The following is a 26,443-nucleotide window of genomic DNA, read 5'->3' as shown; positions in this document are numbered from 1 at the left end:
AGAAATTACCCAAATACAGGTGTGCCAAGCTTGTAGTGTCACACCCAAGAAGACTTGAGGCTGTAATCGCTGCCAAAGGTGCCTCAAGAAAGTACTGAGTAAAGGGTCTGAATACGTATGTAAATGTGATATTTCAGTTATTTCTTTTTACTTACTTTGCAAAAATTTCTAAACACCTGTTTTTGCTATTGTGTGTAGATTGATGATTAAAAAAAATGAATTTAATCCATTTTAAAATAAGACTGTAACGTAACAAAATGTGGAAAAAGTGAAGGGGTCTGAATACTTTCTGAATGCTCTGTATTCAGTCCAGCACATCCATGCAGACTGTATGTTCAAGGGGAGCAGTCCAGTACATATAGTCCTGGATGCAAAAGGGCAATAATTGCTTTGTCACCAACTCTAGCTATAGTGTAAGCAGATTGGTGACTCTGGAGGTCAACATGTCAAAGCGTTCTGAATCAGTTGGAGCAAAGAGCAATGTTTTTTGGAGCTTTTGAGTCTCTATGAGTCTGGTCTACTGTCTGACCAGCAGAGTTTATGCTAAAAAATGCAGCAAGAATAAGTTGAAGCAGTAAGTACTCCAAGTTTACTTGCACTGGAAATCTCCCCAGCAGGACCAGGTGCCCAAGAACCCATTGGGTGGCTGTGGCTGGGAGACAGGGTCCCACCACTGAGACGGTGCAGCATGAAGGTCTGTCAGATTTGATCAGCCCCGTGTTAGTCTGTAGAAGGGGTGCCATTGATGTGGGAAGAAATCAGAAGCTGCCAGGAGGCAAGTATCAGGCTTCCTGTAGGAGTAGCTCTTACACCTCATCCACTGACACTTTATCCAAAACATTTTTAGATATTCCTGAACAATCATGCCTCATTGGATCATGAAAAGACTCCGATGTATGTGCTCACCATTTTAATCAGTGCCTACAATATGAAAAGTCTGAAGGAGCAACTCCGACTGTACGTGTTAGATGTCCACGACGTGAGGTGTGGTGTCCAGTTCCAGAGCCCAGGAGGTGATGTTTCTTTCCAAACTTTCAGTTCTAGCCGAATTAGTGCTCAGCACATTGTGACTAGTGTGGTTGGTGGGGGGGGGGGGGGGGGGGGTGTTCCAAGTTTGTGGCCTGTTACTGGTGTGGCTGGGTGGGTGGGGAGTGTGTTCCCAGGTTGGAGGGGAGTGAGTTACGTGTGAGGAAGTGTGTTCCCAGATCACAGTGAGGTTCCCAGTCATGGGGATGTTACTGGTGTGGGGGATGTGGTTGCAGGCCAGGGAATGGGGTATTACAGGTGTGGGGGGTATGGTTGCAGGCCAGGGAATGGGGTATTATTGGTGTGGGGGGTGTGGTTGCAGGCCAGGGAATGGGGTATTACTGGTGTGGGGATTGTCTATTCCCAGGTCAGGAGATTATTGGTTCAGGGGGAGTGAGTTTCCAGGGTCAGGGGAGAGTGGGTGGTGACAATAGACAATAGGTGCAGGAGGAGGCCATTCCGCCCTTCGAGCCGGTACCGCCATTCAATGTGATCATGGCTGATCATTCTCAATCAGAACCCCGTTCCTGCCTTCTCCCCATACCCCCTGACTCCGCTATCCTTAAGAGCTCTATCCAGCTCTCTCTTGACTGGTGTGTGGGGGGGGATTGTGTTTCCAGATCAAGGTATGGGGAGGTTACTGATGCAGGGGAAGTGTGTTCCCAGGGTCAGTGGGGAGTAGTTGGCTACTGATGTGGGGGAGTATGTTTCCAGATCAGGGTGGGAAGGATACTGGTGTGAGCATGTGTGTTCACAGGTTGGGGGTGAGGTTACTGGTGCAAGAGGGAGAGTTAGCACATGTTTAGCTTACATTGGATGCTGTTTTCCAAAGTCCTACGGACTGGGCAAAGGAATATTGGTTAATGTCGGGCCTTTGGGTCTTGCAAGACTTCACGTAATAAATGTCTTAACTCTGACAGGAGCCACGGTAAACGTGCTGGAAACAGCGGCCTCTTTCTCCAAAATCTACACGATTGTCACAGCACCGACCTTCTCAGAGAACTTCACGGTAAGATTATGTGTGGTAGATTCCTTTTCAGATGAGCTTATTTTCATGTACATCAGGATGCAATAAAATTCCTTGTTTGCATGATGCTTTGAGTACACAGTATTCACGATAATGATAGATGTAACAATAAATATAATGAAAAAATGCAAAACAAAATATAGCAAAAATTGGAATGCAATCAAAAGTAATGCAAAAAAAAACCCTAAAGTGCAAAAACAGACGAACCCAAAGAGGTAGAAATATGAGTAACAGTATATGGCAGCCAGGTGTGAAAGAGGTAATATATTCCTTTATTCGTCCCACACCGGGGAAATTTACAGTGTTACAGCAGCAAAGTGGATAGCAAGAGAGCAAGAGATCATTCATTATAAATAAAAGATACATAAATTGTCATCAGTTTTCTGTGTGTTCTTAGCTGTTATTGTTGACTCGTCTGCTGGGAGCAGTGCTGGTTGTGCAGTCTCACAGCAGCGGGAAGGAAGGACTTCCTATATCTCTCCTTCACCGACTTGGGGTGAAGGAGTCTGTCACTGAAGAAGCTACTCAGTGCAGTGACAGTGTCCTGCATGGGGTGGGAGTCGTTGTCCAGCAGCAATGTTAGCATTGCCATCATCCTCCTCTCTCCCACCACCTGCACTGAGTCGAGGGGGCAACCCAGGACAGAGCTGGCCTTCCTGGCCAGCTTGTCGAGTCTCTTCCCCTCCGCCGCTGAGATGCTGCTGCTCCAGCAGACCACTCCATAGAAAATGGCCGACGCAACCACTGTGTTGTAGAACTTGCACCTGCACTCCAAAGGACTTGAGTCTCCTTAGCAGATAAAGTCTGCTCTGGCCCTTTCTGTGTAGCGCATCGGTGTTTTCAGTCCAGTCCAGTTTATTGTTGAGGTAGACACCCAGGTACTTATAAGAATCCACCCTCTTGATGTCCATTCCCTGGATGTTCACCGGTGTCGGGGGGACCTGGCTCCGCCCGCGGAAATCTACCACCATCTCCCTGGTTTTCCCCGCGTTGATTGATTCAGGAGTCTGATAGCGGTGGGGAAGAAGCTGATCTTAAGTCTGGACATTCAACTTTCTGTATCTTCTCCCAGGAAGTCGAAGAGAGAATAGGGAATGGCCAGGGTGACAGGTTTCCTTGATAGTACTTACAGCTTTCCTGAAGATGGATTGGTTGGAATGAAGTGATGGGCCTATGAAGGATTAGCTTGTGTTCTCCACTTGTGATCTTATTAAATAGCATGTAAATCAAAGCTTTTCACGTTACCTTGGTACACTTGTCAATAATAAACCTAAACTTTTCTTGATCACCGCATCAGTGTGAAGGGATCTAGTTAGGCTGGTGCTATGGAAGCCAAGGAACTTGAAGGTGTGGAACATCTGTACAGTTTCTCCATTGATGAGGACAGGATTGTGTTTAAACCTTGCTTTCTTAAGTCAACAACCAACAACTCCTATCCATGTTCCTCAGAGATGCTACCAGAACTGCTTATTCCAGCACTTTGCATCTTTTGTTTTGTAAACCAGCATCTGTAGTTCCTTGTGTCTAAATGAAAAATTGAAGCTTGGCCTGACAGTGGAAACCAGGGTTCCCACTGAGGCCTTGCCTTTGGGTCAGTGTGCTGGTGCTGGAGGAGATTCCATGGTGTGAACTCACCAACAAAGTTAATCAGTGAATCTATTTTCCAAATGTGGATTGCACAATCAGCTGACAAGGAAAAGTTATTGCTGCTATATACTGGGCCCTAAAAATTGATTGATCAAGTGAGAGCCGAAGCATTGGATGATGTGTTGCTTGGAAGTCAGAAGCTAGTTGATTATTTCATAGCCCACTCCCCAGTTCAGCAATGCCACATGAGCTCCTGCGCAGGGATCCAGGAGAACCCCAGCCCTCCGTCCCACTGAGTCACAGGGCCAATTCCCATTAGCTGCGAGGAAGGGTGGGAATCAGTGGGTTCTCGCACCTCAGTAGAGGGGGCATTGGACAGTGCTGCACGCTCCTCAGTGCCACCGCATCGGCCAGGACGTTGTTCGAATCCTGGCACGGGATCAGAGGCTGCAGCTCCAGACCTCCAGCTAGAGAGCTCCAGTAACCACTGCTCAGATGGTGAAAGGACCAGAGTAGTGAGACCGAGCAGAACGTACGGGTACAAGAATGTGTTCAGTGTAGCCGACACTAACGTCATCACACACTCATTGCTCTCATTGCAGTACACCATTACCGACACCATACCTCCGTCTGCGAGGGACCTATTCAGTGTGGATTGGTCGGGCAGCATCCACGTGCCACTTGAAGGTTTTGGACGACATAACATGGAAAGGGTAAAATCCATCTGTCTGCACTCTGGTTAATAGGGGGTGGAAAGAGCAAAAATCTGCACTCCGCCATTTTACCATCTGAAGGTGATGGCAAGCACACCATACTCCTGCTTTGCCAGGACTGCTCACAACAAAGACCGGGCAGGGCAAAGTGTAGAATCTGTAGGGACTGAGCAGGAAATCCATGGAGATTATAGCTCTTGGTGTGAGACTCCTGGAGTTCCCATATCCTGGTATGAGAATCTTGGAGATGCTATTTCCCAATATGAGACTACAGGAGATTATGCCTCCCAATGGTAGTCCTGGAGATCCCAGCTCCCAGTGTGAGACTCCTGGTGATGCCCCCTCCCAGTGTCAGGCCCCTGGAGATCCCAGCTCCCAGTGTGAGACTCCTGGTGATGTTCTCTCCCAGGGAGGGATTCCTGGAGATCCCAGCTCCCAGTGTGAGACTCCTGGTGATGCCCCCTCCCAGTGTCAGGCCCCTGGAGATCCCAGCTCCCAGTGTGAGACTCCTGGTGATGCCCCCTCCCAGTGTCAGGCCCCTGGAGATCCCAGCTCCCAGTGTGAGACTCCTGGTGATGCCCCCTCCCAGTGTCAGGCCCCTGGAGATCCCAGCTCCCAGTGTGAGACTCCTGGTGATGCCCCCTTCCAGTGTCAGGCCCCTGGAGATCCCAGCTCCCAGTGTGAGACTCCTGGTGATGTTCTCTCCCAGGGAGGGATTCCTGGAGACCCCGTCTCCCAGTGTGAGATTGCTGGTGATCCCAACTCTCAGTACATCTGTGGAGATCCCATCTCCCGGTGTGAGACTCTTGTGGATTCGAGTTCCCAGTGCAAGATTTGTAGACATCCAGGCTCCTCATACAAGACTTGTGGAGACTCTGTCTCCCAGTGTGATACCTCTGGAGATCTCATCTCCCAATGCCAGTTTCCTGGGGATCCTGAGCCATGCTGCAAGGTGTCTGGAAGGACCTGGTTCCCACTGTGAGTGTCCTGGCGATGTAGTTAAAGGGACCCGGCTGTTATTACAACTTCTCTTGATGGAGAACTGCCTGGTTTTCACTGAACAGGTCCCACATGAAGGAGAGATGGGAACCCTGTGAGATACTCCCCATGCTCCTGGGCTGCCCCAGAAGGTTTGAATGGTTGGTCATAGGTTTTATCTAAGTCTGACTTTGCTCTTTATTTAATAGAACTTCAAACTCCACATCACAGTCACTGAGAACACAGTAACTGTTTGTACAGGGGTGGTGACTATTGTTGTGATTCCAGTCCATCACTGGCCTCCAGTCTTCACGTAAGTGTGACCACCGTGTCTCCCACCCACTTATCGTACCACCTGCCACACTGCACCTCCACGCGCTTACCCATCCATTGTGCCTTTCATCCATTACCCTAACCCCATTGACTCCCACCACCTACCCTACCCCACTGTTTCCCACCTACAATACTAACTGAGCAAGGTGATGTGATCTATTTAGTAGCTTTCTGGTTGCACTTCCAGGCATCGCCTGTGGGTCAGTCAATGTTCTTGAGCCGGAGCAGCCTGCTCACCACCCGGCTGCGTCCCAGCTTCTGAGGGAAGAATGGTCAGTTGTAGTGTACTTTGAGTGAACATCACAGGAATGATGCCCATTTAAACTTCAGATTTATGTACCAAGCTACTGATCTGTCTGTTGTCTTCTCTCACAAAATCCCTCCACGACAGTGTCCCCTTCCTCCTATCATGTGTGAATGTGCCTGTGAAAGAACGAGGTGTGTTTATGTGTGAGAGACACCGTGTCTGACTGTGCAGATGTGAGAGAGGTTGATGTGTGTGTATGATTGTGCATATGTGTTTTCACATGCAATAGAGTTGTTATGTGTGTGTTCATTGAAAAGATTAGGGATGTATGTTCACGGAAAGAGTAGGCGTGTGCAAACATGTTCTGGTATTGATTATTCCTTGCACCCTTTGGGCTTGTGTGTGTTTAGGCACGTGTGTGCTCTCTCCACTACTCCATGCTGTGTGTTCTGAGTACAACTCCTACCCCCTCCCCCCCTCCCCATGGGACTTAATTATGTCCCTAAGAATTATCTCTCTGCCCTTCAAGATGCCTTAAGCCTCTGTCACTCACTATCTGGATAAACAGATACCTGTCCTGGGGAGGAAGTGCCCAGGAAGAGTTGGCCTTCAGGGGAGGATCGGCTGACAGAGTTGCTGGAGGGGAACCGGCCTGTGGAAGCAGGGCTTGTTCCAAGTGCTTACAGCCCCTGCACCAGTGTCTACCTACAACTTCAATCTCAGTTGCTGGTGACCGATGGGGGCTGACCTCGTGTGTGTGAACTGGTGCCGCAGGGAGGAACCGGAAGTGACAGGAGTAAAAGAGTCATCATGTGATGATAGACCACTCTCTCCCCCCCCCCCCCCCCCCTGCTACTCCCCCTGCACCCCTTCTTTACTGCCCCGTGATGTGCGAGGTGGAGGAGCAGACTGGCATGCCTGGTGGTCTCGCAGAGCTCACCAGCTGCAGTTCAGTGCGTGGTGGTCACTTGCAGCTCAGTCTGAGTTGGTGTGACCACTGGCCTCTGCACCGTGAAGACCAAATGCAGATAAGGTGAGTGCTTTGCCAAGCACCTGCACTATGTCCACTATGGCCATCTCAATCACCTGGTTGCTAGCCCACTTAATTCCCCTTCCCCTTCCCACACCAACATGTCTGTCCTCGGCCTCCTCCAGTGCCAGAATAAGGCCAATTTCAAGCTAGAGGAGCAGCACCTTGCATTCCGTCTAGGTAGTCTACACCCCAATGGCATGAACATTGAGCTCTCCAATTTCAAGTAACCTAAACCCTTTCTCTCTCCTATCCATCCTGGTCCTCTCATGCACACCCTTCCTAACTATCCCTGATTCCCTATCACATGATTTCATTCCCTCATCACCCACATACTCCTCCCCCCACTCACCCCTCCCTCCCTCCCTCTGATGTTCCTATATGCTACCATCCCTCCTCATTCAGTTCCATTTTTCCCTTTCTTCTATCACTTGCTAGCTCTTGCCACTCCTCTTCCCCACCTCTTTACACTTCCTCTCTACTTTCTTTACAGATGAAGGGTCCCAATCCAAAATGTTAATTGGCCTTTTCTCTCCACAGATGCTGCCTTACCTTTTGAGTTTTCCAGCAACTCTCCTTTTTTACCTTGAGACAACTGTTCCCAAAGAGTTCCCATAGAAACATAGGTGCAGGAATAGGCCATTCGGCCCTTCGAGCCAGCACCGCCATTCAATATGATCATGACTGATTGTCCAAAATCAGTACCCAGTTCCTGCTTTTCCCCCATATCCCTTGATTCCTTTAGACCTAAGAGCTAAATCAAACTATCTCTTGAAAACATCCAGTGAATTGGCCTCCACTGTCTTCTGTGGCAGAGAATTCCACAGATTCACAACTCTCTGGATGAAAATGTTTTTCCTCATCTCAGTCCTAAATGGCCTACCCCCTATTCTTAAACTGTGACCCCTGGTTCTGGACTCCCCCAATATCATGAACATTTTTCCTGCATCTAGCCTGTCCAATCCTCTGAGAATTTTATATGTTTCTATAAGATCCCCTCTCATCTTTCTAAATTCCAGTGAATACAACCCCAGTCGACCCATTCTTTCATCATCTGTCAGTCCTGCCATCCCAGGAATTAACCTGGTGAACCTACGCTGTATTCCCTCAATAGCAATAATGTCCTTCCGCAAATTAGAAGACCAAAATTGCACACAATACTCTAGGTGCGGACTCACCAGGGCCCTGTACAACTGCAGAAGGACCTCCTTGCTTCTAAACTGAAATCCTCTCGTAATGAAAGCCAACATGCCATTTGCTTTCGTCACTGCCTGCTGTACCTGCATGCTTACTTTCATTGACTGATGTACAAGCACACCCAGGTCTTGCTGCACCTCCCCTTTTCCTAATCTGATATTATTCATATAATAATCTGCCTTCCTGTTCTTGCCACCAAAGTGGATAACCTCACATTTATCCACATTATACCGCATCTGCCATGCATCAACCCACTCACCCAAACTATCCAAGTCATCCTGCAGCCTCACAGCATCCTCATCGCAGCTCACACTGCCACCCAGCTTTGTGGCATCCGCAAACTTGGAGATGTCACCTTTAATTCCCTTGTCTAAATTGTTAATATATATTGTAAATAACTGGGGACCCAGCACTGAGCCTTGTGGCACCCCATGAGTCACTGCCTGCCATTCTGAAAAGGACCGTTAATTCCTATTCTTTGCTTCCTGTCTGCCAACCTGTTCTCTATCCATGTCCATACCCAACCCCCAATACCATGTGCTCTAATTGTGCACACCAATCTCTTGTTCCATGGGTGGGGTTGAGATGAAGATGCCTAGTTGCTGTATTACCTCCACCCTGTCCACACTACTCTCCCTCTGCTCTGCTAACGCACCCTCTCTTGCAGGTCAGTCCCAAGCACTGTCAGCATTCCGGAGAACCAAGGGCCAGAGTTCTATGTGACCAAGGTCAGTGCTGAAGGAGAGAAGGTGCACTATCATCTGGCAACCTTTCACCCCTCCTTCAACATAGGTGAAGGTAAGTCTCTGATCACCGCCCCCCCCCCACCCCGGTGCAGTGGGAGGGATAGTAGGTGGTGGGTGGGGGGGGGGGGAGGGTGGGGGGGGGGGAGGGTGGTGGGGGGGAGGGGGGGGAGGTTGGTTGGGGGGGGGAGGTTGGTTGGGGGGGGGAGGGTGGTAGGGGGGAGGGTGGTAGGGGGGAGGGTGGGGGGTGGAGGGGGGTGGGGGGGGGTGGGTGGTGGGGGGGAGGGTGGTGGGGGGGAGGGTGGTGTGGGGGGGATGGGTGGTGGGGGGGGAGGGTGGTGGGGGGGGAGGGTGGTGGGGGGGGAGGGTGGTGGGGGGTGAGGGTGGTGGGGGGGAGGGTGGTAGGGGGGAGGGTGGTAGGGGGGAGGGTGGGGGGTGGGGGGTGGAGGGAGGTGGGGGGGGGGTGGTGGGGGGCACAAGCGATTGGATGTGGGAATGTTACCTGGAGTTCGACTGTTTCTGTGATGAAGCTGGGTTTGGAGCATGCCTGGTTTAGTGACTGGTGGGGTCCATAAGCTCGGTCACCTGTGCAAATATTCCCCATCTCCATCTACCCACATCCTTCACTCCCCTCCCTCCACGCCCTTCAAGTCCTCCGATCCTGAGGGTGGAGTGAATGGAATCCTCTATCTGGGAGTCTGCGACCAGCTACTGTTTTGGGAACATAGAACAGGCAAGCAAAGAGACAGGCCCTTCAACCCATCATGTCTGTGCCAAGCATGATATCAAGTTAAACTAATTTCCCTTTGCCTGCATGTGATCCATATTCCTCTATTCCCAGCATGTTCATATGCCTATCTAAAAGCCTCTTAAATTCCACTTTCATATGTGCTTTCACCACCAACCCTGGCAGCACGTTCCAAGCACCCACTACTCTCTGCATAAAAATGAATGGTATTTGATACTTGCACCCTAGGAAAAATGTTCTGACGAAAAGGTTCTGGCTATCTGACTGCCTCTCATAATTTTATATACTTCTATCAGGTCTCCTCTCAACCTCCAATGTTCCAGAGAAAGCAATTCAAGGTCCAATCTCTTCTTATAGCTAACACCTTCTAATCTAGGTGGCATTCAAGTAAATCTTTTCTGCACCCTCTCCAAAGACTCCACATCCTTCCTGGAACGGGACGACCAGCGTTGCATACAATCCTCCAAATACGGCCTAATCAAAATTTTGTAAAGCTTCCTGACCCTTATACGCAGTAGAGAGGAAGGAGGTGGTGTTGCAGAAGGGGGAGTGGGGTGGAGAGTTGCATACCTGCCTACTAACCTGCGTGCCTTATCTCACAATACCCAGGTCACTCTGCCCCACTGCATTCTGCTGTCCATCATTTAAATAAGACTTTCTACCACAGGGAAATGCAGCTATAACGTCAGTCGTTCAGCACAGAAACAGGCCCTTCAGCCCACCATATCTAGGTTCACCTTTTAGCTCATCTATACTAATCTCATCTGCCCACATTAGAACTATGTCCACCTATGCCTTGCCTATTTAGAATCTCTCTTCAACATCATGATTATATCTGATTCTGTCATCGCATTTGGCAGCACATTTGAAATATCACCCATTCTATGTAAAAGCAAGTTCCTCTCAAAAACTCCTTCCTGTCACCTTAAATCTATGCCCTCTTGTTTTTGATACCCCTACCATGAGAAAAAGATTCTATCTACCTATCGATGTCTCTCATAATCTATCAGGCCTCCTTTGCTTCAGAAAAAAACAAGTGCAGCCTGTTCAATCTCACCTCATAACTGATTTCCTCTAATCCAGGCAAAGTCCTGGTAAAGATAGTAATGCCAAAAGATAGTATATCCTAGTTGAGATCGGGATGCAGAGGGTTTATTATGGTTCTGGGTAGCTCAGAGATGGAGATGGAGATGGAGAAAAGGGAAGGTCAGATTTGGACGATGTGGAAGTGAGATCAAGGTAGCGATTTGAGAGAGGGTGATTAAAATTATGAATGGTATTTATGGGTTAAATGAAACAAGTTTTATATTCCAGAAGGGTCAGTAATCAGACAATGTGGGTTTAAGGGAGAAGGCAGGAATGGGGTACTGATTGTTGATGATCAGCCATGATCACATTGAATGATGATGCTGGCTTGAAGGCCAAATGGCCTACTCCTGCACCTATTGTCTATGTATCTATGTATCAATGTAAAGGAACTAGGGATGGCAAGAGGAGAGCATGGGAGCTCAGGCAATTGTTCTAAGAGGGTGGTTTAACTTGCTGTTTATGTGAATGAGGTGTGGGCTGACACACTGCACTGCTCATGAACAAAAGTTTTACAAAGAGATAAAATACTCTTGTATTCCTAATCTAATTTAATAGTGGTAAGCCAATAAATGAAGGTCACTTTTCCTTGGTGTTCAGTTGAGATTTCCCCCTTCCCTTCCAGCAGATGGCACCAAGGGACAACGTGGGCTCTCAGCAGGCAGCTCAGCAGCCCCTCCCAGAGGTGAGGGGGATAACTACAGCCACCCTCCCACTGATGTGGTCTCACAGGGGGCTGGCACCTAATCAGTAAGGAGTTTTATTTGTCCCAGTTGTCGGCTTCTGTTATGAAAGGATAGATATTTGCAATTTCAGGTGCTAAATTCATAAAGTTCAGACAGTTCAGCACCAATACAAAAATGCAAGATGCCGGAATTCTGAATATTTTCCTTTTGCAGTGTTTAAGAATAATTCTGCTCACATGTTCCGTGACTGAGCAGAGCACCTCTTCACATCCGCTCTCTTTCTTCATACTGGATAATCTCCTCTTGTCATTTAATCTCTCTGACTGCACCACTCTCACGTTTTCTTCCAGATCTGTACTCTACATCTTTAAGGAATATGTCAAACACGGGCAAATGGCACTAGCAGTGATGGGCATCTTGGTCGGCATGGCAAGTTGGGCTGAAGGGCCTGTTTCTGTGTTACATGGCACCATGACTTTACTACCTTCAGCTTGGTTTTCACTAACTTCTCCATTATCAACCTGTTACACACGCTGACTCTGTTTCTCCAGGCACAGCTGCTCTTTGACCTGCTAAATATTTCCAGTATGTTTGCATTTCGTGTTCAGGCTGCAGTCAGACTAGAATTTCCAAGTTAGTTATTGGGGAAAAAGCCATTCCCCTTCTCTACAAATTTTTACCTACAATTATATTTTCAATTCATGTTTGAAATTAGGATTATTATGAACAACACATTTGTGATGTCTGTGTGGATTTTGCACGTTCTCCCTATGTCCGCCTGAGTTACTCCTCCAGTTTCCTCACACATCCCAAAGATGTCAGGCTCAATGAGTTAATTGGTCACTGTAAATTGCCAATCAATTTACAAATTTTCATTCCTTTAAATGATTTTCTTTTAAAGTAGGTCATGTCCTGTTGGGTTTATTGTGACGCACACTAGCATGATGAGGTAAAGGCATAATGAAAATCTTGTTTGCAGCACAGACACCGCCCAACACGCAAAACATTAAACATAAATAACACATAACATTTATAAAAGAAAGAAGACTGCAAAGAAAGACATTAGTATGAAACACAATCAGACAAACAACAAGTCCATGGTAGTGAAAGAGGTGGTCCATAATGTCTCTTTAGGATTAGGATGGTGTAGGTTGGTTCAAGAACCTAATAGATGTAGGAAAGTAGCCGATTCTGAACTTGGCGGATGGGACTGACAGTAGCAACAAGAAGAACACATGATCCGGATGGTGGGGATCCTTGATAATAGATGCCGCCATCTTGAAGCAGCATCTCATGTATAAGCTTTCTCTGGTAGAGAGAGCTGTGCCCATGATGACACGGCTGGGGCCACCATTTTCCGCATCATCTTGAATTCCTGTGCGCAGAATTTGCTACACCAGGCCATGATGCAACTAGTCAGGATAGTTTCTTACATACACCTGTAGAGATTTGTTAGAGTATTTGGTAACATGCCAAATCCCTTTAAACTTCTTAGAAAGTAGAAATGCTGGTGCACCTTCTTTGTGATTGCCCTTTGTGCTGAGCCCAGGACAGGTTATCTGAGATGGTCACTGGTCACTGATCTCCAGTCTGAATATTGTCCTTCCACCACAAATCATTGGGCATGCCTCAGCCACATTACAGCTGTCAACTACTTGCACCAAGCTTTATGCAAGTAGTACCTCCACAGCCATCTGTGGCAATGAATTTCACAGATTCAGCATCCTCTAACTAAAGAAATTTCTCCTCATCTCCTTTCTAAAGGCAAGTCCTTTTATTTTGAGACAATGCCCCCTTGTTTCTATTCTCTCCCACTAGTGGAAACATCCTCTCCACATCCACTCTATCCAGGCCTGTCTGTCGTTAATCATGTACATAACACTTTTTAAACCTCAAGCAACTAATTCCTGATAATTAGCCGATGGGATAGATGTGGTGCACTCCAGGCTGGTGAAAGCAGAGGATGTCTGCAAAACCATAATCTCTGTGTTCGTTTTCAAGCTCAAATGGTTTTGGTCCCAATTACGTAATTAACTTTATGCACCTTTTCTCGCAGAGCATTGCATCTCATAACACCATCAAAGTATCTACCAACATTATGACTGGATCAATAAAAGGGGAGAAGTCCTTGGTAGTAGCAAGAACTTAAAGAGCAAAGTGACTTCCAGCTGATCTGCTGATAGTCTCTGGGGCATTCTTGTGTGCAGTCGGGATTGTGGTACATTGTGTTTCTTCCTTTACTCCCTGTTAAATTTCTGTGAAGGCAATGCTGCCTGATCAGCTTTCAACCCTCAACCTCATCATCATTCTATAGATACTGGGATCATCAAAACCTCGTTCAACCTGGACCTGGATCAGGACCCTGGGCTTGCTGTCAACCTGCTGGTGATTGTTGCTTATGATGACAGCTACCTCTACAGCTCAGCAACTAATGTCACAGTGCATGTGACTGACGTGAATAATAACAGCCCTGTCTGCACTCCACCCATCTTTGTGTAAGTGTTTGTGAGCACTCAACCACCGTGAGCTTTCTGTTCAGTGACTTTTCACTGTCATTCCAGTAAGATGTTTGGGCTTCATAAGTATTTGGAATCACAGAGTCATACAGTATGGAAATATGCCCTTCGTCCCAAATTGTCTTTCCGACCAAGGTGCCAAAGCTAGCTTTTGCCTCCTTTTTTCCCCTCATGATTTCCTTAAGTATGCTCCCCAGTTCCCAAAACTCCTTCAGGGATACACTTGATCCCAGCTGCCTATATCCCATATCTCCTTTTTCCTGACCAGAGCCTCAATTTCTCTCATCATCCAATCTTCTTTATGCACACCTGCCTTGCCCTTCACTCTAACAGGAGCATGCATGCCCTAAACACTTGGCATCAAACTTTTAAAAGCATCCTACTTTCCTTTGCCCGCAAACAATCTACTCCAATCAACTTGAGAAAGTTCCTGACTGATGCCATCAAAGTTGGCCTTGCCCCAATTCAGAATTTTAATTTGTGGGCACACCCTGTCTTTATCCATAAACCAGTTCTTCCTGGTGACATGCTCATCATTCGTCTCTTCAGTTGTACACTGATGTCTGTTCGTTCCTGCGTTACAATGTTGATTGATCCTCTAAAATACCACCCTGCCTTTTAGAACTTGACAAACAGCCAAGGTATGACAGGCACTATATAAAAACAAAATCATTGCCTACCCATTATCAAGACTTTATGTTTTCAAGGAGTGACTGTGCTCAGAATGAGTTAGCTACCCTGGTGTGTTCATCAGATTCCAGTGACCAATTTAAGCTATGATGAAAGCAGAACTTGTCCTTTTTGAGCAAGGCATTCTGGGACACGATTGGATCTGAGACGTGGCCTATCACTTGTAAAGGTTTGAAGTACCTTTGTTTGTAGAGCAGAAGAGAGAATTTGATGGGGCACATTGGCTGTGGAAGGCATGAGCTTGTTGAGATCGATGTTCCTTCATTCAAAGTTCCACATGCTGACCACTGACTCTGGAGGTGAGCTAGATTGAAAGAGTATTGATTGCATTGATAAACCAAGCTTATCAGACTGGCAGTGGGGAGGAGGCAACACAATTCTCTAGAACTTATCTGACAGACTGATAAATATGGAAACAAGAGCAACAAGGAGCTGAGAGAGTGCAAAATTTATAGTTCTCAGCATGAGAGGATTGGGTGAATTCTGTACCACTGGGACTAAGACCTATTCTGTAAATATTCTCCCCTTCACTGTCTCTTACCAGGACGGAGATCCCAGAAACAACTCCTGTGGGGTCCATCCTCTTTGAGCTGTTGTGCAGTGATCCTGACCACTCCAATACCACCTTGTCGTACGCCATTGTTCCTAATGACAACTCGCAATTTAAGTTCAAGTATGAAGCCCACAGCGTGAAGGTAAGAGGCTTAACATAGAACCTGGAACAATAAAGTACAGAAACAGGCCCTTTGGCCCTCTATATCTGTGCAAAACAGGATACAGAGTTAAACTAATCTCCTCTGCACGTAATCCATATCCCTCCATTCCTTGCATATCTAAAAGCCTCTTAAATGTTAAGATTGTTCTTCTTTTTCCACCACCACCTCTGGCAGCACATTCTAGGTACCCACCACATTCTGTATGAAAATGTTTACAGCATTTCATCATTCAGGGAGCTATGAACTCGGACCCCAAGATCTGTCCGCACATCAATGCAGTTAAGGACCTTGCCATCAACTGTATACCTTCCCCTTACATTCAACCTCCCAAATTGCAGCACCTCACACATGCTCGGATGAAACTCCATTTCTCTGCCCCTATTGGTAACTGATCTATATCCCGTTCACACTCTTTCACACTATCCGCAACGCCACCAATTTTGGTGTAATTCCAGTAAAGATTCCAATGGAATACTCCCTGCCCCGGAGATCGAATGTTTTACAAAGCTGTAACGGGTCGTCCCAACCCCTGTACTTGGTTCCTCACACTTCCTCCTGCTCCTGCAGGTGAACGAGAGCCTGGATTATGACTCTGCTGTCATGGCAGCCCTGGACTTCCGCTACACCGCCGTGGTCACTGTGGTCGACAGTGGACTGCCTCCTCAGACCAGTAAGACTCTTTGTCTCCAAGAGCTCACAGGAGTGCCCGTGGGCCGATTCCCTAACTTCACCATGGTTCACATCCCTGTCTCTTCCGTCCCGTGCCTCCCTCAAGTGAACCTCTGGGCAGGTCCAGTCATCAGGGAATGACCCCGTTGCCCTTCTCGGAAGTGCAGGTGATACTGAGCTTTTAGAATGTGTAAACCAACCTGCGCAGAGTAAAGTTCCACAGCAAGAATAGAATGGTATGGCGTTGTTTCAAGGCGCTGGGGTCAACGCCCCACTCTGCATAGCCGTGGGAACTCTTGGGTCCATCGAACCGAGGAGGCCTTGGTCTCCCAGCTCTGTACAAGCTTCAATCCACATAGAGTCATGGAGCCATGAGGCATGGAAACAGGTCCTTCGGCCCATTGAGTGTACATAGCATCAACGGCCCATTTACACTGATCCCACATTACTCCCATTCTACTAATCATAGAACAGTACAGCATAGGAACAGGCCCTTCTGCCCACCATGTCTGTGCTAAAAATGATGCCAAGTTAAACTAATCACCTCTGCTTCCACATGATTTATCTCCCACCATTCGCTGCAAATCCATGTGTGTATCTAAAAGCTTCTTAAATGCCGCATTAGTATCTGCTTCCATCACCACCCCCAGCAGCACATTGCAGGCGCCTGCCACCCTCTGTGTAAAGCACTTGGTCCGTACATCTTTAAATTTTCCCCCTCTGATCTTAAAACGATGTCCTCTAGTCTTTGACATTTTCATTCTGATAAAAAGGTTCTGTCTACCCTATCTATGCCACTCATCATTTTATATACTTCCATCAGGTCTCCTCGCAACCTCTGGCGTTTCAGAGTAAAACAATCCACGTCTATCCAACCTCTCCCTGTTGCTAATACCGCCTTATCCAGGCATCATTCTGATAAATCGTCTCTGCACCCTTTCCATAGTCTCCATATCCTTCCTGTAATGGGGCGACCGGCACTGCACGTAATACTTCAAATGTGGCCTAACCAAAGTCCTATAAAGCTGTGACTTCCTTATTCTATACTCAATTCCCTGACCTATAAAGGCAAGCATACCATATGCCTCCTTAACCACTCTGTCTACTTGTATTGCCACTTTAAGGGAGTTATGATCTTGGACCCTATCATCCCTCTGAACACCAAAGCTGTTAAGGATCATGCCATTAATTGGACACTTTCTGCTTACATTCAACCTCTTAAAATGCACCACCTAACATTTGCTTGGATTAAACTCCATCTACCATTACTCCACCCATTTCTGTAACTGATCTATATCCCGCTGTATACCTTGACAGCCTTCCTCACAGTCCGCGACCCCAGCAATCTTGGTGTCATCTGCAAACTTACTAAAATATCCATCTACGTTTATGTCCATTTATATATACCATGGGGAACTTTATCAAATGGCTTACTAAAATTCATGTAGACAACATCCACCATCCTACCTTAATCGATCACCTTTGGTACCTCTCAAAGAAAAAGATCAAGTTAATAAGACGTGACCTGCCATGTACAAAGCCATGCTGACTGTCTCAAATTATCCCATTCTCCTCCAAAAACGTAAATCTGGTACTGAAGAATCCTCTCTAATAGCTTCTCTAATAACTGACATGAGGCTCACCAGCCTATAATTCCCTCTACTCCACTTCTTAAATAAAGGAACAAAATTAACTACTTCAGTCCTCTGGGAACTCTTCTGTGGCTAGAGAAGTCACAAAGATCTTTGTCAAGGCTCCCACAATGTCCTCTCTTGCCACTTTCGGTAGCGCAGCGGTAGAGTTGCTGCTTTACAGCGAATGCAGTGCCGGAGACTCAGGTTCGATCCTGACTACAGGTGCTGCACTGTAAGGAGTTTGTACGTTCTCCCCGTGACCTGCGTGGGTTTTCTCCGAGATCTTCGGTTTCCTCCCACACTCCAAAGACGTACAGGTATGTAGGTTAATTGGCTGGGTAAAATGTAAAAATTGTCCCTAGTGGGTGTAGGATAGTGTTAATGTACGGGGATCGCTGGGCGGCACGGACTTGGAGGGCCGAAAAGGCCTGTTTCCGGCTGTATATATATGATATGAAATCCCATCAGGTCTTGGGGACATGAACACCTAATGCTCAAAACCTGCTCCTTCTTAATCTCAAACACCCCTTACATATTAGTATTTTCCACACTGATCTCACTATCCTCCATGTCCTTCTCCTTGATGAAAGCAGATACAAAGTACTAATTTAGTAACAAAATGATCAAGAACTTCAAGTTCCTAGATGTAACCTAGATGTACAGAAATGGGTGGAGTAACCATGTAGTTGGACCAACAAATTGTCCTGGTCCAACTACATTTCCAGCCAAGAAAGCATACTATCACTTCTACTTCCGCAAAAGACTCAGGAAAATCAGCATGTTTGCAATGACTCTTACCAATTTCTATAGATGTGTAACAGATGTTCCCAGCCCACTGTGTGGCAAGGGGGAAGCTACCGAGCCGGTGTCTGCTTGTCCCCTGCGGCCAAATGCAGGACCCGCCGGATTGTGGCCTGCAGGGGGGAAGCCACCTGAATTTCACTGTGCATTGGCACATGTGGCAATAAAATCACCATTGAACAATTGAAAAAGCATCATAGAATGCTTCCTATTCGGATGCATCGCAGTTTGGTATAACAACTGCTTTGCCAAGGGCCAAGGCTGCAAAGAATTGCAGAGAGTTGTGAATGAAGCCCAGTTCATAACACAAACCAGCCTCCCCTCACTCAACTCCATCTATATTTCACACTGCCATCTTCATGAAGGACCACTCACACCCTGATCATTCTCTTTTCTCCCCTCAGCCGTTGGCAGAAGATACAAAAGCTTGGAAACATGTTGCAGCAGATTCAAGAACAGATTCTTCCCTGCTATGATCAGACTCTTAAATGGATCTCTCATATGCTAAGGAAGATTTAGCCTCGTTGTAGTCTCTGTACTTTTAAAATTGCACTTTCTCTATAGCTGTATCACTATATTCAACAACCTGTTTTCTCTTTTGCACTACCTATTGCATTCATGTATGTGTAATTTGGATAGATAGCATGCAAAAAAAATAGTTTTCATTGCACCTCAGTACTTGTAACAATAATAAACCAATACTAACATCAACACTTTCTCTTTCAGCCACGGTCTCGCTGTTAGTGACAGTCACTCAGGTCAACGAGTTTTCTCCTACCTTTCATGGTACCAGAGTGTTTTCAGTTTCTGAAAACAGCGCGGTGAACACCCGGGTTGGTGTCGTGAATGCTACAGATGCTGACTGGGTCTACAACGACTTACGGTTCACCATTGTGGGCCATGATCCACCCACCTTCTACATACATCCCTTCACCGGTTAGTGGTCTTCCTAGTGGTTCAAGGGGCAATTGATGAGTCAGCTCACTGTGGGAGAGGATGGGTAAACACTGTACCTCACGACCACATGATACATACAACCAAGTCCACCCTTCTCTTCTGTTCACATCATGCCCTGAGGAAAATGCAGAGAACTTCAGAACCAATGTCCCAGCTCCCTTTGTGGAGCAGGCACTGTTGTAATGAAGGAAACATGGCAGTAAATGTGTACATAGAAAAGTCATGCAACAAAAACAATAAAGTATCTGGCAACCTATTTAGTTTAATTTAATTTAGCTTAGTTTAGAGATACAGCATGGAAACAGGCCCTTCAGCCCACTGAGTCCGAACCGACAAGTGATCCCCACACATTAACATTACCCTACATACACAAGGGCCAATTTAACATTCATACCAGGCCAATTAACTTACAAACTTTTACATCTTTGGAGTGTGGGAGTAAACCAAAGATATCGGAGAACACCCATGCATGTCACGGGGAGAACGTACAAACTCCGTACAGACAAGCACCTGTAGTCAGGTTTGAACCCAGGTCTCTGGCTCCGTAAGGCAGTAGCTCTACCTCTACACCACCGTGCCGCCATTTAACTCAAGTTGGTTGGGCAATAGCTACTGGCCAGGAATTGGGTGAAATAGTGTCATGGGTGTGGCTTGAGCAGCTGAAGATAGATACATCCCTGAGAATCACTGAAGTTTCAGTCTGGGTTCTGAGTTCAATATCTGAGCAACGATTCTGATGGAAAGTCACCGACCTGAACTGTTAACTCTATTTTCTTCCTCTGCAGTTGCTGTCTAACCTGCTGAGTCTTTCCAATGTTTTCTTTTCTGCTGTGCCCAGGGTTGAGCTTGAACCCACGCCTTCTACCACCGAGCTATTATCACGCGTGGCACTGTAGCAGAACTCATGCAATGAGTGGAAATCTGTAGCCCCAACAGGTTCCCACCAGTTCCAGCTGGTCAAGTCATGTGAATTCAAGTTTAATGTCATATGTACAAGTATTGTGAGGTACAGGTACAATGAACATATTGCTTACAGCAGCATGACAGGCACATAGACAACATACACAAAACATGTAAATTACATATAAATTACACATAAATTCTGCAAGATTATAAAATGAAACAAGGTATTAATGCAAAACACAAGTAGAAAACAAGTCCATGATAATACTAGAGGCGGTCCTTAGTATTCTATTGCCAGGGTAGGATTCAGGCTGTGAAGGTCAATTCAAGAAATTGATGGTTGTGGGAAAGTAATTGTTCCTGATCTGGTGATGTGTGACTTAAGGCTTCTGTACTTCCTGCCTAATGGTACAGCGAGAAGAGGGCATGACCTTCTTAAGGCATCTTCTTGTGGTGGAGAGAGCTGTGCCTATGAAGGACTGGCCGGAGTCCACCATTCTCTGTAGCCTCTTGCATTGGAATTGCTGTACTATGCAACTCATCAAGATACTTTCTATAAGGAACTGCTGAGGTTGGTTTACAAAAAAATGATACAAAGTGCTGGAGTAACTCAATGGGTCAGGCAGCATCTCTGGAGAACATGGATAGATGGCATTTCAGGTCAACAGTACATCTGTAGAAATCTGTTAAAATCTGCTGAATCTCTGAAAACTTCTCAGAAATTAATATACAGTTCTCTAGTTTCCCAAACTTCCACTTATAATTCTTTCCGTGTTGGTATTGTTATTTCCCCTTTGAGGATAAACTACTTCCCATCACCACAATATCTATGTACCTTCACTCATGCTTTATTTCAGACTGATTTTGAGTCTCAGAGCATAAACAGGTTTCATGTCCATCCCCTGACGTAACCCTTTACGGCACAACCTCCGACTGAGTGGGCCTGACAGGTGGGAAGGAGAGAAACGTGAGTGCTTTTGCATCACAAACACTTCTTGACCTAAGACCACATGGTATTGAAATTCATAGTTCCGTCTCCACATACAGAGTGATGAAATCTGGAACCGGGGATCCATGGAGCTTTTGAGGTAAAGCCTTATCCGAAGGGTGTAATTAGTGACAGGAAATGCTGTTGAAGCCCATGATCCAACTGGGAGCAGCTCAGCGCCTCAGAAAGAAAATTCAAATAACAGAAGACACTGGAAATCTGTAATAAATTTAGAAAATGCTAGAAACACTCAGGAGGTCCTGCAGCATTTATGAAGAGAGAAACAGTCAATGGCCATAGATAACTATATTTCATTGGAAAACAAATAAGACTCCAGTTGCTGAAATCTAAACAAAAAAAAAGCAAATGCCAGAAGAACTCGGCTGGTCAGGCAGCATCTGTGAAAAGAGACACCAGTCCACATTTTGTGTCAGTGACCCATCCTCAGATTGTGGGAAGATCAAACAACCTCTATTTCTCCTCCACAGATGCTGCCTGGCCTGCTGAGTATTTCCAGTATCTTTTATTTCAGAGTTGCTGAATATTGGCTGACCTCTGTCCCATGTTTCTGATTTACATTTCTGGAAAATGTTTCTGATTTATATTTTCTAGGCCTGAACGTAATACTGCGTAATCCTCAACTCCAACCATCTCCTGATCATTATTTATCATTATATCCCCAGGTGAAATCAACACATTGGTGCCACTTGACTTTGAAAGGGTTGACACCTATGCACTTACAATCCAGGCTGTGGACATGAATTATGATGTGGTTTTTGATAGTTTCCAACAGAAGACAAGCTATGCGCAGTACACCGTCAATGTCAAGGTATAAGGGAGGGCCGAGAATGTGCAAATAAATTACTTTGTGGTGTGTGATAGAGCGAGTGGTTTGTCATGTGAAAGAATGAGTGTCACAGGGGACAGAGAGCAGAGACAGAGAGGGACAGACAACAGGGACACAGAGGGACACAGCAGGGACAGGGAGGCTTCAGACCAGGGACATGGAGGAACAAAGAGTCAGAGAATAGGGATGCATAGCGGCAGAGAACACAGGCACAGAGACAGAGAGTAGGGTCATGGAGGGACAGTGCGACAGAGACAGGAACATGGAGGGACAAGAACAGGGACAGAGAGAGAGAGAAAGGGAGGGACTGAGGAACAGAGAGCATGAGCATGAAGACACAGAGAGACAGAGAGCAAGGGTGAGGGACACAGAGGGACAGAGAGAAATACAGGCAATCCCAGACCCACAGACAATCCCAACCACTCCAGGTGCTGGGGAGCTCCTTCCCATCCTGTGTATTCCTGTGGAAACTTGGTTGAAGCCTGGCAATGAGTTCAGTCAGATATCCTACAGAGTAGATCAGAGCAAGCTCCATAACCCACATTGACGTTCCTGTAAGTGTGGAAAGGGACTTTATTGAGGTGGTTCCAAAGATTACAGTGTTTGCATGTAAGTATTCCCCCCAGTGAGAAATAACAAACATGTTTGAAACATAGAAATTAGTCTGTGTAGGATGAAATTGGAAATCATTTTATCTCTGTCCCAAAGAAACATCCAAATCTGCCACAACTAACTTAAGTCTTCAAGCCTATGGATGTTATCTTTGTGTTGGGAATTGATATCATTTGAGGTGAACCTAAGGTAGGGAAAGGGAATGGGTGCAGATTAACTATGACCTAACTGGATGGTTAACTCTGGCTCTTCAACTCTATTTCCATGTGTTGTATAAACATGATGAAGAGCAGGGGAAAAGGCACAGAACAGAGTTCCCACCTGTTGGAGTGCAGTTCCCTGAGTGTTAGTTTTCCCTAACTTTTGATTCTGCAAACTCCTCAAGCAAGATCCTGATATTCCAGTTATGAGTTGCTTGACAGCGATCAAGATCTTGTGGGAGGGTGGCGGGGGGAGTCTATACTGAACCCACTCATGCCCTGGATGTGGTCCAACATGGCATTTGAATCATGCCGGGACCATGTTATCCCACTGCCATTCTCGTGTGTGCTTGCCCACGGGGAGTGCCAGGTTCTTCCAGTTACCTTGTGGATACCATGCAAGAGTGGCAGCTGAGTCCTGAAGGGTGCACTCTTTACTTACAGAATGTGAACGACATTCCTCCTATCTGCAACCCTCCCTACTACAAGGAGACCATCTATTCCACGCGTGCAGACAACATCCCCATCATCACATTATCCTGCACTGACAGGGACTCTGAACAACTCACCTTCAGAATAGTTGGTGGTAAGATTTGTTTAAACTAAGACTTTGCAAGAACAAGACTACAAGTTGCAGATAATAGTGCTTTATTTTTTTCCCAGCGCCGTTGTCACAGAGTTGTAAAATGCAGAGTTGATAGCCCCTTGAAAGTAGTAATACAAGTAAGTATTTAGGATGGTAAAGAAGGTGTTTGGCATACTTGCCTTCATCGGTCAGTGTGTTGAGTATAGAAGTTAGGAAATAATGGTGCAGAGTTATATAAATTTGGTTGGGCCATATTTGCCGTATTGTGTGCAGTTCTGGTCGCCACATTACAGGAACGGTGTGGAGACTTTGGAAAGGGCGCAGAAGAGGTTCACCAGGATTTTGCCTGGATTAGAGGGTATGAGCTATATGGAGTTGCTAGACAAACTTGGATAGTTAGAGTGTCAGGGACAGAAGGGTAAACTGATAGAAGTTTATAAGATTTTTTGAAAGGCATAAATAGTCAGGGTAGAGTGAGAGTCTTTATCCCAGGGTGGAAATGTAGCTAAGGCTTAAGGTTAGAGGGAGAACGTTTGAAGATTTATGAGGTAAGTTTTTATCCAAAGAGCGGCAGATGCCTGGAACACACTCCCAGGGAATGTGGTGGAAATAAAAATGATGGCAACTTTTAAGAGCCATTAGACAGCCATATGAACTGGCAGGAAATGGAGCGATATAGATCAAATGCAGTTAGATGAGCAGGTTAAATTGGCATCAGAATCAGTGCAGACATTATGGGCTAAAGGGCCAGTTCCTGTGCTGTGGCATTGAATATTCTATATACAGGGCCTGCACCTACTATGTCCATGCCACCCATTGAGCTTAATTCTGATTCTATTGATCGCATTTGGTTTTGTAGCCTTTTCTGCCTTGGTAATTCAAGTGATGTCTAATTGCTTAAATGTTGCAAAAGCACCTCGCTCCACCATCCTTTCAGGCATGCAGTCCTGATTTACAACCACCCTCTGTGTGGAAAGAAATCCCCCTCAGATCCCCTCTAGATCTCCTTCCTCTCATCTTAAACACATCCCCTTTTGTTTTGGACACTCCCTATCATGGAAATAAGTTTCTGACTCTCTACCCTACCTATGCTGAGAGGAGGTGCAGGGTGGGAGATTTGCTCCTAGTGGTGTACAAAAGGAAGGTAAGAGCGCTGTAGAGCGCTGATTGTTGCGAGAGGCTGTTCTGGGGTGCAAGTGCTGTTTTATGATGGTAAGTGTTGTGGCTTTGGCTCAAGAGGGTTTAGCGACAAGGCTGCACAAAAGTAGAAGGTAAGACAAGGTTTCCTCTTCAATCTTACGGCAGTTGGGATGACAGTTAGGGCAGTGTATGCTGCTCCCACAGGATGTGTGAGATCATCTATGGATGTGGGTCAAGTGTGTTCAGGAAAGTTTCTTCAGGCAAGATATAAAGGATCCTACAGGGGAAAGTGCAAATGCTGTCCTATATTCAATTACAGAATTAGACAACAAGTCCCTGGTGGTGCAACAGTTGGACAGCAGTGTTCGATTGCTGATGTAGTATTAGGGTTGTGCAGGTCAGTTCAAGAACATGGTGGTTGTAGGAAATCAGCTATTCCTGATCCTGGGCGTGCGGGAGCAGGCTTCTGCAGAAGCTTCATTTCTAACTGTCTCCTGAACATACAGGACCCTAAGCCCTGCCCTGGGATGCTTCTTGCTCAGCCTATAGACTTGATACAGGGTACCCACCACCTGTGTTGTTGGCCTCTCTCCCCTCACCGTATATGTGGGCAGTGGCTTTACCCTTTCCACTAGCAGGGTGTGATGTCATTCCTTCATTATCTCCCTGCTAAATTTCCTCCACCTATTCGTCCCACCAGGGAATACAAACAGCCGCTTCACTTCTCGTGGGAGTTCTCTGTTCTCCAGGAATGCCTTCTCATACAATATGGATGGGATCTATGACCCAACGACCTTTGAACTCCTAATTCAGGTCTCTGATGTTGTTGATACTGATTCACAGCTTCAGCTCACCACCACGGCAATCGTCATTGTCCACATTATTCCGTGGATAACTACAGTGACAACCACCAACACACTACCAACAGTAAGTATGAGGGGCAGTGCTTTGGCTTGTTGGAGAGGTACCTTTCATTACATGGCACTTAGTGAAGATGTGGACAGAGTAAGCAGAAATGGCATGATGACCAGTGTGAATGTTGGGAAGGAGTGTGTGGCTGGACCTATGGATCACAGCACTCCCAACTTTGCGTATGAGCTGGGGGGGAGATACCAGACAAAGAGAGGGAGGCTTATCTTGCCAGTGTTGAGGGTGGAGAACAGGAGCTGTCTCATTTGTCTCTGCCCCCTCAGACAAGAATGCCTGTTCACAAAATGGTGACCGTGTTGGAAAATTACTGGAAGCCGGAATCCTGGTTCGTGGTCCTCCTGACAGTGGTGGCTGCCTTGGCTGCCGTGGCTCTTACAACACTGCTGTGGAGTTGTCTTGCCAGGTCAGGCACCCTCACTCACTCGGGTTGGGGCGGGTGGACGGTGTGCGGCTTGGCAAGGCACAACAATGTGCTCCATAGTTGATTTACATAAAGGAAGATCTCACAGACAAACTACAAAGCTTAATGAGTTACAAAGGATAGGTTCCTTACAATGATGCACCCTGTCTTTAGCGTCAATATAAATCAACAGAAAGACATTTTTTTAAAGCACTCAACTGATGTGCATATCCACTAACTATGCAGAATGTCCACAATGTATCTCCTCCAACAGTGCAAAACTCAGTCAATACTGTAGCCGTAACAAAGGAACAGGTCCTCGGTGCTGTCTCTCTGAGCGACTGGCACTCCCTCAGTGACATCTTTGTAATTCCTGAGGATGGCACTCTCTACACGTGCTCCATTAGTAATGCCCCTCCGAAAGTGTAGTGAATATGCAATGCACGCCTCAGT

The 26,443-nt window shown here is 46.4% G+C and overlaps 1 protein-coding gene across 1 annotated transcript in view; it reads left to right on the top strand.

Annotated features, from left to right (window-relative positions):
* The window catches only part of LOC144601554 (cadherin-related family member 4-like), a 60,353-nt gene that overhangs the window by 28,751 nt on the left and 5,159 nt on the right, over positions 1-26,443 (top strand). Inside the window, 13 exon segments of the mRNA XM_078413751.1 lie at positions 848-1,013; positions 1,947-2,035; positions 4,243-4,353; positions 5,541-5,644; positions 8,806-8,936; positions 13,716-13,896; positions 15,152-15,302; positions 15,891-15,993; positions 19,154-19,363; positions 21,959-22,104; positions 23,379-23,520; positions 25,361-25,587; positions 25,854-25,993. Of these exon segments, the coding sequence (XP_078269877.1) occupies positions 848-1,013; positions 1,947-2,035; positions 4,243-4,353; positions 5,541-5,644; positions 8,806-8,936; positions 13,716-13,896; positions 15,152-15,302; positions 15,891-15,993; positions 19,154-19,363; positions 21,959-22,104; positions 23,379-23,520; positions 25,361-25,587; positions 25,854-25,993 (1,901 nt within the window).

Source organism: Rhinoraja longicauda, chromosome 17 (assembly GCF_053455715.1).
Source record: "Rhinoraja longicauda isolate Sanriku21f chromosome 17, sRhiLon1.1, whole genome shotgun sequence".
In the NCBI taxonomy this organism is placed as follows: Eukaryota; Metazoa; Chordata; class Chondrichthyes; order Rajiformes; family Arhynchobatidae; genus Rhinoraja; species Rhinoraja longicauda.
This window is presented reverse-complemented; position numbering and strand designations above follow the sequence as displayed.